The sequence below is a fragment of the Drosophila tropicalis genome, unplaced genomic scaffold, assembly GCF_018151085.1.
Source record: "Drosophila tropicalis isolate 14030-0801.00 unplaced genomic scaffold, ASM1815108v1 contig_573, whole genome shotgun sequence".
NCBI lineage: Eukaryota > Metazoa > Arthropoda > Insecta > Diptera > Drosophilidae > Drosophila > Drosophila tropicalis.
This window is the reverse complement of record NW_027173049.1, coordinates 3,250,686-3,264,525: the sequence shown is the minus strand read 5'-3', so window position 1 is coordinate 3,264,525 and position 13,840 is coordinate 3,250,686. Positions and strand designations below refer to the sequence as shown.

Below are 13,840 nucleotides of genomic sequence, written 5' to 3'. Positions count from 1 at the left end.
TGTTTTTTCGGGCTTTATTTATAGCTTTTATTGTTGTCAAAAAATAAAAATCAACATTTGCAATCTGATACACATGTAGTGTTGAAAGAAATAATAGGAACGGCAACCTTTTTATTTCAGCCCGATAGCTCTTAAGATGGCTGAGTAAAACGCATGCGCACGGACGGACAAACGGTCAGACGGACATGGCTATATCGACTCAGCTTCTCATGCCGATCAAGAATATATATACTGTGCGCTACAAACATCTGACCAATTTTACAATACCCTCTGCAAGGGTATAATACACTTTTTTAAAGTCCATTAGTTTTGCAATTGCAGAGGTCAAAGAATTAATGAATTGCTCAAAAACAAAAGGGTTTTCTGCTATTCTTTGTGAATATAAGTACGAAAATCGAGACGAAAAACGTATCACAACGTTAAAATACGAACGGGTCCTCATGCACTCATTCCTTTCATCGGAAGAGCTTTAAAATAAGTTGAATTAGCAGTAAAACTATCCGGGCAAGATTGATATCAAAAAGGTTAAAAGCATGTAGTGCAAGAAAAATATAAAACAGAATAGATTTTGCCACCCAACATGTGCTTCGGTCCAATTAGAAAAACAAGCTGTGGTCGGATGAAACAGAGGTCAATTTGCTTGCATCTGATGGTAAGGTGTTTGTAAGATGGTCTACAAACACAGCTTGTGATCCAAAGCACCTTTAGGCATTGGAAAAAAGCAAGAACTTTGGGATAAGATTTAGGTTGAATGGTATTCTATAAAACAAGCTATTTGTGCCAAGTTATATTCAATGGAATGTTGTTGCCGTAAAGTCATAAGAAATAAGGGTGGACCGACTAAATATTAATTCAAATATTTGTTAACAAAAATTGCTTTGTGCCTTGAACAACAACTTTATATTTTTTACTTTACAGATTATCGTTATTTTAACCTCCAAGGGAATGAAAATAACTGCCTTCGTTTTTGCAAAAAGGGTATATTAATTTTGGTCAGAAGTGTGCAACGCATAGAAAGAAGTATTTCCGACCATATAAAGTATATATAATCTTGATCAGCACGACGAGACGAGTTCAAATAGCCATGTCCGTCCGTCCGTCCGTCCGTCTGGATCAACGCAAACTCCTCCTAGACTATAAGAGCTACAGAGCTGAAATTTTGCATGTAGGCTTGTATATACTGCAGGGGTTGTATATCTCAGATTCAGCCAGAACGGACAACTATATCATATTTAATATTTAATATTGGTAAGTAAATTACACATATAAACGATTGTGCCAAATTTGATCAAAATCGGGTGACTATATTATAAAGCTCCCATAGGAACGATCGGTCGAAAACAGTGACTTATCAATATCGTCGTTACTTTTGACGCTATTGCTTTAAAATTAAACATTTTATGAAGTCGAAGTTAGCCCTGGACCTCTCGTTTTTTTATACCCTTGCAATGGGTATTATAAAATTGGTCAGATGTTTGTAACGTTTGTAAAGGAGACGTTTCCGACCCCATAAAGTATATATGTATGTATATTCGTGATCAGCATGAGAAGCTGAGTTGATATAGCCATGTCCGTCTGTCCGTTCGTCGGGCTGAAATTTATTTCTGTGCTTTTTATTATCTGGAGCAGATCAAGAATGAAAATTATTAGGATCAGACCACTATATCATATAGCTCCAGAAGAAACATTTTCATAAAAATTGGAGTACCGCTATGAAATTTACATATGTGATAATATTGGATATAAATAAAGCATCAGATCCCAAAATTTCAAAATCCGATCGTATAAATAGAACGCAAGTTACAGTCAATATAAATCGGTTCAAACGCTGCCGGCAGCGCTGTCATCATCAAATCAACAGAGCACATGCATAGACACACAGACGCAACGCTACATGAACTGTATGTGTATTCGTGCGTTGCTTTGCTTAGGGAATGAGGGAAGAAGAAGAACAAATTGTAGTATGAAGAATGAAATTGTTTGTATGTATGTTGCTGAATTGTGGGACTGCAAGGGTATACATATAAGCTTCGGCATAGCCGAATTTAAATTCTTTGATATTTTGTTTTGAAAAAAAATTTAAGTATTGGTTTTTTTTTTTTTTTTAATTTAGATAAATATTTTATTTACCCCATCCTGTGAAAAACAATTGAACTTATTATGAAATATCCAGCAAAAACATGCATAAATACAGGGGACCCCTAGAGACGAATACTTTTGTGACTGACTGTAAATGTAAAACACGTAAATCTTTTTGAAATGTTGGATACACATACATACATACATACATATGTATGTACATACATGGAAGGGGTATACGCATGAAAAGAAAGAGATGGAGAATAGAAGGGTAGTTTTGAAAAAAAATTCCCATATTGATAGGCGATGAAAAGTATCTAATTTTTATCCGATTTGAATCAAAAATATGTCATTCGATGGGAAATTTAATTTACTTTCTTTCGTAATTCAAGAAAAAAAGTACTTTAGTATGAATTAGTGTCGTAAAATGGACTCGCCCAAAGGACCAAAAATTTTCATACAAAATTCAGATTTTCAATTGGCCCCAAATTGAAAGTTGGGGCTAAATCCAAAATTTGTGGTATGCAGTTTATCTTAGTTTTGCTAGATCTACAACTTATTCGAAGATTTCAAACGTCTATCTTTAATATTTAAGATTTTGGAAAAAACGTCTTAAATAAATGCCCCCCCAAAAAACGGACTTCTCTTTGTTCAAATGCACCTGTGAAAAAAACGGATTGAACTATGAAGACCATTCTTACGGTCCATTATCTGAACACAATAACCAAGAAATTACAGAAAAAATTATTCCATTAAGTTTGTTAGGAGCCGAGAAAATCAAAAACAAAAAAAAAAATATCAAAGAAGTTAAATTCGGCTATGCCGAAGTTTATATACCCTTGCAGTCCTTGACAATAATAATTTCACATGTTCAAAATTTGTTTTCTGCAACTCAATTCATTAATATACAAACAAAACAATTTTACTCTTCATACTATGTACAATTTGTTCTTCTTCTTCCCTCATTCCCTAAGCAAAGCAACGCACGCATACACATACAGTTTATGTAGCGTTGCGTCTGTGTGTGTATGCATGTGCTCTGTTGATTTGATGATGACGTAGTAGGCAGCAAGCAGAGCTGCCGGCAGCGATTGAACCGATTTATATAGACTGTAACTTGTGTTCTATTTATCCGATCAGGGTCAAATTTTGGGATCTGAGATTTTATATCAAATTCTATTATATTGGTGAATTTCATGGGGATACTCCAATTTTTGCAAAAATTTTTGTTCCAGAGCTATATGATATAGTAGTCCGATCCCAAAGATTTTCATACTTTATCTCACCCGGGTAAAAAAAAGCTCCCAAAAAAATTTCATCCCGATAGCTCTTAAGATGGCTGAGTAAAACGCGTACGCACCGACGGACAGACGGACAGACGGACATGGCTATATCGACTTAGCTTCTCATGCTGATCAAGAATATATATACTTTATGGGGTCGGAAACGTCTCCTTCTGTGCGTTACAAACATCTGACCAATTTTATAATACCCTCTGCAAGGGTATAAAAAAAAGAAACGTCTTAAATTCGTGTCCGCCACTGTATGTAGGTTTAACCAAAATAAGCCCTTGTGCAAAAGAAATAAAAAACAAATTTTTAATATTCTTTTCAAAGTACATTGTTCTTATTCATGGGTTAGAAGTAACTGACAAGCATTTTCTGGATGTTGTTAGTCTTCCTTCTTTAATTTCCACATGCTATACCAATTCTCTATCGTGGCCAAACTCTTTTCGGCGTCTGCCCTCGTTTCTCCATTTAACTCGAATATTATGTCCGCTTTATATGAATCACGGGCTTCTCCTAATATAGTGCCAAATATTTCACATTCAATATTTGATTTTAGTTTCTTCTCATTATAATTGCGGGCCTTCAAACGATCGTAGAGAATCGTATTGGGACAGGTAACAACAAAAACGCCGTGAAACCATCGTTCGGGAAAAAAATCACATCCATGATACTCCACTATATTGCCACCGTTGGCCATCAGTGGTTCTAGGTAATCCATCAGCTAAGATATTCATTATTCATAACGTTTAATGGAAAGATCTTAATTCAGATACAAACCCACCTTGTCCTCATCTAAAATCGGACAGGTGTACTCTGCATCGTACTCTTCAATAAAATCCATGTCCTTGGCGATTTTTGAACAGTCAATCCAATTGAAGTCAAGTTTTTCGGATAGCTTTTCACATAAGAATGACTTTCCAACTCCTGGGGTCCCGGTTATTAATATGTTTGGCTGCGACATTTTACGAATTGTTGTTTTGGTAAATGTTTACTATTACTACTCGAGATTTCAGTGTTGAAAAGTGGAAAAATCGGGTAAAGCTAGATGGTTTTTTTTTAAAGAACTAATAAAAGAACTGGTTGCTTTTTTTTAGTTGGCGCTTTACTTTCAGGGCTACACGCTTATGTTTGCAGTTTAATTTTCAATTTTATTTTCAGTTAAAAATATAAAAAAACATTTTTGTAAATTTAAAAAATGATTTACAATGAAAAGACATGAAATGTAAAGACATTTAAAGACTATTTCAGATAATATAGCTGTAGCTCTATGTTTTATAATTCAATAATATTCGAATAATTTCTTCTGTTTTTCTTTTTTTCATTTCCTTTTCGCTACGCTTTATATTATCCACTATTTGTGTGTGCGTGCTCTTCACATACAAGGTACATGTATGCACATCCCTTTTACACTCTTTTTTATAAATTGAAAAAGTTCATTTGAATTCGAGCGGTAGCAAAAGGCAAGTCGTTGCGTCTCCTACGATGACAAATACAGCTACAAATGAGACAGAATTTGAACCAGAGCGGCGTCAGCATGTACCGTACATCCTCAATGGAGAACTTTATCGCATACAAAGTCAGGAGGGGGATAATGTAAAGGTCATATGTTGTTTTTGTCCCCCGGATAAAATATATCGGGGCAGTGTGCGGTCCACAGGTAACTTCCACATGCATATTAAGGTGTGTATATTACGGTGAATGAGATACATCCTCAATGCTAATCTCAGATACTGATTTATATTAGCGTCGCCATACAGCCTTACTTGGTAAGTTACATGAGATGAAAGTTGCTGCACTATTAGAACGGCGTGATCGGATCATGAAAAATCGTCGTTTTGCCAAAAACCGCAAAAAGCCTACACCAATAAGTTCAGAGGACCTTTCTCCGGCATCCACTGCTAAGGCGGACAATAACAAGTGTCAGTTGAAGATTAAAACTGTTTTTCAACGGCACAAACTGGAACATAACGAACAGCAAGGGCAAATTCAAGAAGCAAGATCTGTAAGTACATAAATTTGAAAGAGACGGTCAATGCAGAATGCAGTTAGAAGTTACAAACACACACATACCATATACATATGTACATACATGCACATGTACATATGTACATATACAATACATGTGTATTTATGCATGTATGAATGAAATAAATACATATATGTATACAGGCATGCACATATGTATGTATGTACATACATATATCCATATCATACGTACAAAATTTATTTCCAGTTAATTTCCCGCTGTACCTCACCTTTAAATACAAGCAAATCCCCGAAGCTTGTGTCACAGGATTTCGATAAAGTTGGTATAATAACAACTCTTACAACTCTTATTTAATCATAATTTATTTCACCTTTAAGTTACACAATCAAGATACCAGCATGGTGGAGACGATTACTTCAATGAATTCACAAAATCCACCCATTATCCCTGCGCCCCGTTCCGTCCTACTTGGGCGCATAAAACCAGAGAATTCAAATACCATAACTGCTTTATTGGATGGCGAACAACCCGAAGCCATAGATCTGAGCTCCCCCAGCAGTAAACCCACAAATTCCTTGTTCCCCAGCGCGATTTTTGATGGTAAATCACAAAGTTCTCGCACTCGTTCTATGGAAGATGTTCAAATTCAGTTGACTCGGCCTCAGGAGTTATCTGTTGCTCATTTTGTGCACCGGGATATAATGATGCGACTGGATCGCACATTGTGCGATATTAGACAGGAGTTGAATGCTCGAAACCAAATTGAGCAAAAACGTTTGCTTTTTGAGGCGGCTAAGTTCAAGTATCTCAATCCCAGTTTTTGCTTTGAATAAAGGTGGCAAATGCCGACATTTTATTTGTCTATATTTTTATGGTTGTTTGAGTTGGTCACACTACAAGCTTCTTTGTTATTGCTTGTACATTGCATTTTGTAAATTTGAACTTTTCATTTTCGATGAAACTATTTTATTCATTTGTATAATGACTGATAGGGAAAGTTTATTAAACATTAACAAAGATTCTTCGGAAGATGATGAGGCTATTGGAGAAATATCAAGCTCTATCGCAAGTGCTAGAGGTATGCCAATTGAGGAGAATGGCCTCCTGACTACCAATTCTGATGTAAGTTTATTTGATGAAAAGTCTTCTATGATTCACAAAAATAATATTTTAATAATGTGTTTTTTTATTTTTGCATGGCGAATGACAATAACCAGACCGAGCCGATATTCTATGTAAGGTCACGGACCACTGCTGTATCTAGACCCAACTATGAGGTGAATGTACACAGTTTATAATCTCAGGTATACGTTGCTACTATCAATGTAATATTGTTTGTGTACACAGAGTTTGGACTATGAAGTATGCGAAAATGTCCTTTTTCAAGACGAAGAGCGAAAACGACTGCAAGAGCGTTTCTCTATACGCAAGGATATCATTCGTTGGATCATATTCATACAAATAGGCATTATAACAGCATTAATTGCCTGTACCATTGACATTATCATTGAAGAGTTATCCGAATTCAAATACAAATTCCTTAAAAATGGTATGAAAAAACATATATATTTTTGCAACAAAGAAAGTCTTAAAATTAAGTTATTAGTCACTGCAATCGATCCGAAAAAGAGAATTCCGTTTATGTTTCACGAACCTTTATGTTTCAGTTGTGGACAGCAATGTACCTATGACTGATAATAATGATAGAGATCTTGCGATTCCATTTCTTTATTGGATTTTATTAACTATTGTGCCAGTGTCGGTTGGAGCTGCTCTCGTGACGTATATTGAACCCATCACCGCTGGTAGTGGCATACCCCAAGTAAAGAGTTATTTAAATGGTGTCCAAATTCCACGGATAGTTCGTATTAAAACCCTGGCTGTCAAAGCTGCTGGCGTTATCACCTCTGTCGTCGGAGGTCTAGCTGGTGGCAAAGAGGGTCCAATGATTCATGCCGGAGCTGTCGTAGCAGCTGGTATATCCCAAGGCAAGAGCACTACATTTGTTAAAGATTTTCGCATATTTAAAGCTTTTCGAGATGATCACGAAAAGCGAGACTTTGTGTTGGGAGGGGGTGCCGCTGGCGTTACAGCTGCTTTCGGAGCTCCGATCGGTGGCATGCTTTTTTCACTGGAAGAGGCAGCTAGTTTCTGGAATCAGAATCTTATATGGCGCACATTGGTAGCATCAATTATTAGTTCTTTCACGCTAAATATTGTTTTGTCTACATATCACGGCCTTGACGGTTTCACATTCACGGGTCTTTTCAATTTGGGAAAATTCGATCAGCCACTCACTTTTGAATACTTTGAACTGCCAATTTTTATGCTTCTGGGCATTGCCGGAGGTTTGCTGGGAGCAACTTGGAATTTTATAAATATGAGAATTAATAAATTTCGAAAACGGTACATACCCTGGAAGATTGGCAAAGTGCTAGAAGCTGTACTTGTTGCCATGGTTGGTGTCACATTGGTATGTCACGCATATACTAATACAAAGCTATGCGCCTGTTATTAAAGTTTTCATTTAGGCCAGTGCAATGATGTTTTTCATAAGCGACTGCCGACCCTTGGGCAATGACCCGACAGTACATCCTGTGCAGCTATTTTGTAAGGATAATGAGTACAATGCAGTTGCTGCGCTTTGGTTCCAGACACCAGAGGCAACAGTAAGATCGCTATTTCATGACCCTCCTGGTAAGTATATATACTGGAACAATTTTTTGTTATTAAAAATTATATTGAAAAACTATACAGGCTCGCATCAAATCCTTACGCTAGCCATGTTTACGCTAATCTATTACCTTTTATCCTGCGCCACCTTTGGGCTAAATGTCTCCTTGGGTGTTTTTATTCCCACAGCACTGGTTGGTGCTGCTTGGGGCCGATTAGTCGCTATGCTCTTATTCTATTTGTTTCCCGAAACAGTGAGTCTCTCCAATAACTTGATACTGAATGGTTAAATGGTTAATGAAGTTTGTTTCTACAGAACTTTCTGCATCCTGGAAAATATGCGCTTATTGGAGCTGCTGCTAATTTGGGTGGAGTTCTACGGATGACGATTAGTTTATCAGTCATCTTAATGGAAACAACTGGTGTTGAGACCTCATTTTTTTCCCCCTTATCATTGCCTTGATTACCGCCAAATGGGTGGGGGACTCTTTCAACGAAGGCATTTATGATACTCAAATCGAGGTTAACCATGTTCCCATTTTACCATGGGAGCCCATACCACAATTTAAAGGTCTTAAGGCCCAGGACATAATGAGTAAGCCTGTTATCTGTATCAAACTTCAGGACAAGGCCCACTATATTTATAAGGTTCTAAATGATTGCAATCACAACGGATTTCCTGTTGTGGACGATGTGCAAAATGTAAGTTAAATTGCTTATTCTTTTACTTGCGAACTAAACAAATATATTACAGAATTTTCGTTCTAAAGGCCGTGTGTGTGGTATTATTTTGCGCTCCCAGTTAATAGTAATCTTATTGAAGTCCCTGTATATAGAAAATAAACGTTTTTGGGAGCCAGAAACATCCATTCAAACATTTCGAGATGTATATCCAAGATATCCATCAATCGAAAGCGTTCGCAAATTGGACAATAAAGAGAATTATAGCGTTGATTTATCCATGTTCATGAACCCATCCCCGATACGCGTTAACACGGTAAATGCTCTTTTTTAAAAAAATCATAGTATGATTATACATATTTTTTTTTCCAGCACGATTCTGTGCCAAAGATATTTCAAACCTTTCGTGCATTGGGATTACGACACATGCTAGCAATTAACAATGAGAACCGCATAGCTGGCATTATAACACGAAGAGATTTCATCTATAAATAAACACAACTATCCTTTTAAAAATATTTTTATCGAATATGCAACAAACTTGGCTTCTGTCCGACTTTTGAGTTTATACAAACTAAAATATAAATGTTTTTGGTCTTTAAATTGATTAATTTTCTTGGCTCGTACACATAGGATAAAAACGCTTTTCAAAACAATGAATATTTAAAAATTTGTTTATTTTTATTTATAATAAGTAGTAACCAATAATAAAATGGGTCTACTATGTGTTACTAGCACAATCATTAGCTCCAAATTTTTTTCCTCCTAATATGTTTCTTCAGTGCACATGAAATATTCAAAATTTAACTCTTTTGAGTGTTTTTCTACTACTATGTCGCTTACGAACAAGAATGCTTACGAACTATAATGCTATAACTTAAAGTTGTAGATTGATGCAATTGAATTTCTTAGCCTATAAACTTCTTATTAGAAGCAAAACCGTCTATAGCTAAAGAGTTACAACTAAATGACTTTTTGTACAAAGTGTTAGATTTGATAGTTACAAATAGATTATAATTTTGCTTTGAAATATATTAAGTTCTAATAAACCTATACTACGCTAAACTGGACTTTCATCAAATAGACAGCACTTGGTAAAGTTCAAGTGGAACTAGTATCACAATGATATATCGTACGGCATAAATACAGTCATAGACAAAATACACTTATCGTCATGTAAAGGTATTTGACCAACCCCTTTGCGGTTAGCTTTCCATAGGCCGCACTTGCTGTAAAGCCGCTTCAGAATTGCTAGAAACATTGGCTGCAGCAGCTGCACTATTGCAGTGCTGCTGCTGTGGAGTGCGATTCGAACTGCTTCCGCTGATACTAGGTGAACTTGTGGTTTCAGTGGATGTCAAAATGGTGCTGATGTTGGTAATAGTGTTGTTTGAGGTGTTGTTTAAGCTAGATGACGAAGCAAAAGCAGTTGCTGTGGAGGAGGACAGCATAGATGTTGATTCATGAGCTGCTATCGCTGATGTTGTCAATGAAGAGGTCGATAATGTGAGGGCGGCTGGAATCACTTTATATTTACTATATACGCGGTACGGCGTTCTCGACGTATCTTTATTTTGCAACAATTTCGTTTTGCTAGTGATTCCCCAGCCACTTGAACAAACTTGTTCGGGTGTCCTGCCTAGTAGCCAGTCTGTACAATGCTGATGTTGTTGATCAGTGACATACTTTTGAAGCCATTTGTTCACAAAAATTTGAAACTGGGCATGTTTGGCCTGTGTGACACGGCAATGACTCTAATGTAGTTAGAAGAGAGAGAAATTATTATTAATTGGCTAACTGTTATGTTATGGAGTCACTCACCTTCTTGGCACGACGCACTGCATCGTATTTAAGTAACTTGAGATTTTTGCTCGTCACAAAACAGCGACCATTGCTGACAATCGCATTAATCTCGTCACGATCATTAAATGCATATCGCTCGGCCAGACCCACCTGGGGAGTGCCCAATCGTTCAGGCAGACGTTTATTCCAGCTATTGTTATTATTGCTATTTGGGGAATCACAACACTCAGATCCCGTTGAAAGTACCCCTACTGCTGCCGTTAAGGTGGTTGCTGGCTTCTGCTGTTCTTCGACTCTTTTCTGTTCGAACAATTGACGCACTTGTTCCTCATGTAGCTGTGATCGACGTTTGTTACGCAGCAAGAAACGAGGCTTTCTCTTATCACCACGATTTTGGCCCTGCAATTAGAATATGAGAAACGTTTTGTAACTATATTTAATATGGAGCAAAATGGCTAGGCAGCATGCAGATGCATTTTGTGTAAATATGTGGTTGTTTTCGAGAACATGGCTGAGAGTTTTATGATAAATATAAAAAGAATCAATGTAAAAAGTACCAGGCCAAAAACAGGTTCCAAGATTGAATAAACGAGTGTATATTTATATATATACACATTTTAAACTAAATCGAAAATTTGAAGTATACTATCGACAATATTAAAACAGTTATACAAAAAAAAAAATCGAAACAGACTTTACTCCTATTCTCTAATTTTTGTTTAATTCAAACTTAGAAAATGATAAAATATGTAATTAAAATATTTCCAAGTTTTAAATGGAATGAACTTACCTTGCCTTAAGTCTAAAATAAGAGGTTAATGTACCATAGAATCATCCTCCCACATGCAAATTATGTTATATAATATTGCCAAATCACTTGGATAAACTTTTATTATTATCTTTTAAAAATCTTCTTTTTTAGTCAACGTGAAACGATTTACAGTTTTAGTACATATGTATGTCTTTTTTTACGCTGTTTTGTTTTTTCGTTTTTTGCACGAAAGTGGTATAAAGTTCAGAATTTCGTTAGCCGATGGCGTGTCAATTTTTCATTACTCCTGTTTTCCCTTAACTAATTAAGCTACCAATATTGCGAAGTTTTATAAATAAAATATCAAAGAAGTTAAATTCGGCTATGCCGAAGTTTATATACCCTTGCAGTCCTTGACAATAATAATTTCACATGTTCAAAATTTGTTTTCTGCAACTCAATTCATTAATATACAAACAAAACAATTTTACTCTTCATACTATGTACAATTTGTTCTTCTTCTTCCCTCATTCCCTAAGCAAAGCAACGCACGCATACACATACAGTTTATGTAGCGTTGCGTCTGTGTGTGTATGCATGTGCTCTGTTGATTTGATGATGACGTAGTAGGCAGCAAGCAGAGCTGCCGGCAGCGATTGAACCGATTTATATAGACTGTAACTTGTGTTCTATTTATCCGATCAGGGTCAAATTTTGGGATCTGTGATTTTATATCAAATTCTATTATATTGGTGAATTTCATGGGGATACTCCAATTTTTGCAAAAATTTTTGTTCCAGAGCTATATGATATAGTAGTCCGATCCCAAAGATTTTCATACTTTATCTCACCCGGGTAAAAAAAAGCTCCCAAAAAAAATTTCATCCCGATAGCTCTTAAGATGGCTGAGTAAAACGCGTACGCACCGACGGACAGACGGACAGACGGACAGACGGACAGACGGACAGACGGACAGACGGACAGACGGACATGGCTATATCGACTTAGCTTCTCATGCTGATCAAGAATATATATACTTTATGGGGTCGGAAACGTCTCCTTCTGTGCGTTACAAACATCTGACCAATTTTATAATACCCTCTGCAAGGGTATAATTAAATGTAGCCCATCTATGTACAAAGTTAAAGACTATATAAAATTCATATTTACATAAGTATACAATAAAAAATGACCCATAGTTTACTGGGAGCATCTGGCGAACAATTATTCATTAACTTGCCTTTAGTCGTTCTTCGTATGAAATGAACCACTTAAACTATACCTAAATAAGTGGTTTAAAATAAGAAAATTTACTACTATGCAAGGTATTGCGTGTGTGGGTGGTGTGTAGTGCACTTAATGATTACAGCTGAACATAATATATTCTCTGCAAATACTATATCATTTATTATTTCATTCGTATGTACATAGGGTAGGTTTAGTTGTTGGTCTAGTTTGCGATTCATGTGGTAGTCGGCAATTAGTAGTGATTTAATAATTATTAAACATATTTAATTAGTTATAGAACAAAAAAAAAAGGATTTTTTGTGTTACTGTTATTACTATTTTTTTAATTTACAATATGACTTTTTCTTCTTCTTGTTATTCAATGAAATTATCAAAACTATTTTGTTATTTCAAGCCTTGGAATTGACCTGGTACAAAAAAAAAAATTAAATCGGAATAAAATGAGAGAGAAAAAGAATGCAAAAAAGCATTAATTAGTGATACATTTATTATACATAGTTGGTTTTAATACGAATGGGCAGCGAAGGCGCAAGTTGGTTTTAAGAAGGAGAGAGTAAGGTAAAAGAAGAAATGGGAGTGTATATGTATATGTATATGTATATGTATATGTATATGTATATGTATATGTATATGTATATGTATATGTATATGTATATGTATATGTATATGTATATGTATATGTATATGTATATGTATATGTATATGTATATGTATATGTATATGTATATGTATATGTATATGTATATGTATATGTATATGTATATGTATATGTATATGTATATGTATATGTATATGTATATGTATATGTATATGTATATGTATATGTATATGTATATGTATATGTATATGTATATGTATATGTATATGTATATGTATATGTATATGTATATGTATATGTATATGTATATGTATATGTATATGTATATGTATATGTATATGTATATGTATATGTATATGTATATGTATATGTATATGTATATGTATATGTATATGTATATGTATATGTATATGTATATGTATATGTATATGTATATGTATATGTATATGTATATGTATATGTATATGTATATGTATATGTATATGTATATGTACATATATGTGTATGTATATGTACATATACAGTGGCTCACAGCTTATTTCGTGCAGGGGGTGCAGTAAAACTTTAACAGAGTGTACCTCTTAAACTATTGAAGATATCAACAAAATTTAAATGCAGTTTTATTTAGTGATCATTTATACTATATTTAGGTACTTTATTGTTTTTCTTACTTATAAAATAACTTTTAAAAATTAAAAAAATGAACATTGGTGGCTTTTTCTATGTCACAG

General features: G+C 35.1%; 4 protein-coding genes across 11 annotated transcripts in view; 2 read left to right on the top strand and 2 right to left on the bottom strand.

Annotated features, from left to right (window-relative positions):
- Nucleotides 1-3,649: 3,649 nt before the first annotated feature.
- On the bottom strand, nt 3,650-4,467 carry Ak6 (adenylate kinase isoenzyme 6). The gene is made up of 2 exons (XM_068287709.1): nt 4,150-4,467; nt 3,650-4,089 (listed from the first exon to the last, which is right to left on the bottom strand). Exons 1-2 carry the CDS (start codon nt 4,327-4,329, stop codon nt 3,751-3,753), a joined length of 519 nt encoding a protein of 172 aa, XP_068143810.1. The 5' UTR covers nt 4,330-4,467; the 3' UTR covers nt 3,650-3,750.
- A 240-nt stretch (nt 4,468-4,707) lies between these two features.
- On the top strand, nt 4,708-6,221 carry stil (stand still). Its single transcript, XM_068287708.1, has 4 exons — nt 4,708-5,048; nt 5,113-5,370; nt 5,602-5,673; nt 5,733-6,221. The coding sequence occupies exons 1-4, from the start codon at nt 4,851-4,853 to the stop codon at nt 6,186-6,188; spliced, it is 984 nt and encodes a 327-aa protein (XP_068143809.1). The 5' UTR covers nt 4,708-4,850; the 3' UTR covers nt 6,189-6,221.
- A 28-nt stretch (nt 6,222-6,249) lies between these two features.
- On the top strand, nt 6,250-9,449 carry ClC-b (chloride channel protein 7). Its single transcript, XM_068287602.1, is given in 10 exon segments — nt 6,250-6,477; nt 6,573-6,632; nt 6,703-6,904; nt 7,023-7,828; nt 7,887-8,052; nt 8,113-8,282; nt 8,345-8,462; nt 8,465-8,730; nt 8,783-9,025; nt 9,082-9,449. Coding segments are annotated over 10 exon segments (2,295 nt in total). The 5' UTR covers nt 6,250-6,336; the 3' UTR covers nt 9,205-9,449.
- Nucleotides 9,366-13,840, bottom strand: part of Sin3A (SIN3 transcription regulator family member A) — a 26,383-nt gene continuing 21,908 nt past the window's right edge. For 7 of the 8 annotated variants that reach the window (XM_068287594.1, XM_068287600.1, XM_068287599.1 and 4 more), the window contains 2 exons: nt 10,531-10,911; nt 9,366-10,463 (listed from right to left, as the gene is read on the bottom strand). In XM_068287594.1, coding sequence (XP_068143695.1) covers nt 9,915-10,463; nt 10,531-10,911 — 930 coding nt within the window. In that variant the 3' untranslated portion in view covers nt 9,366-9,914. Of the gene's footprint in view, nt 10,464-10,530; nt 10,912-11,385; nt 12,919-13,840 lie in introns of those variants that run through there. The other variant, XM_068287601.1, reaches the window with a different exon arrangement.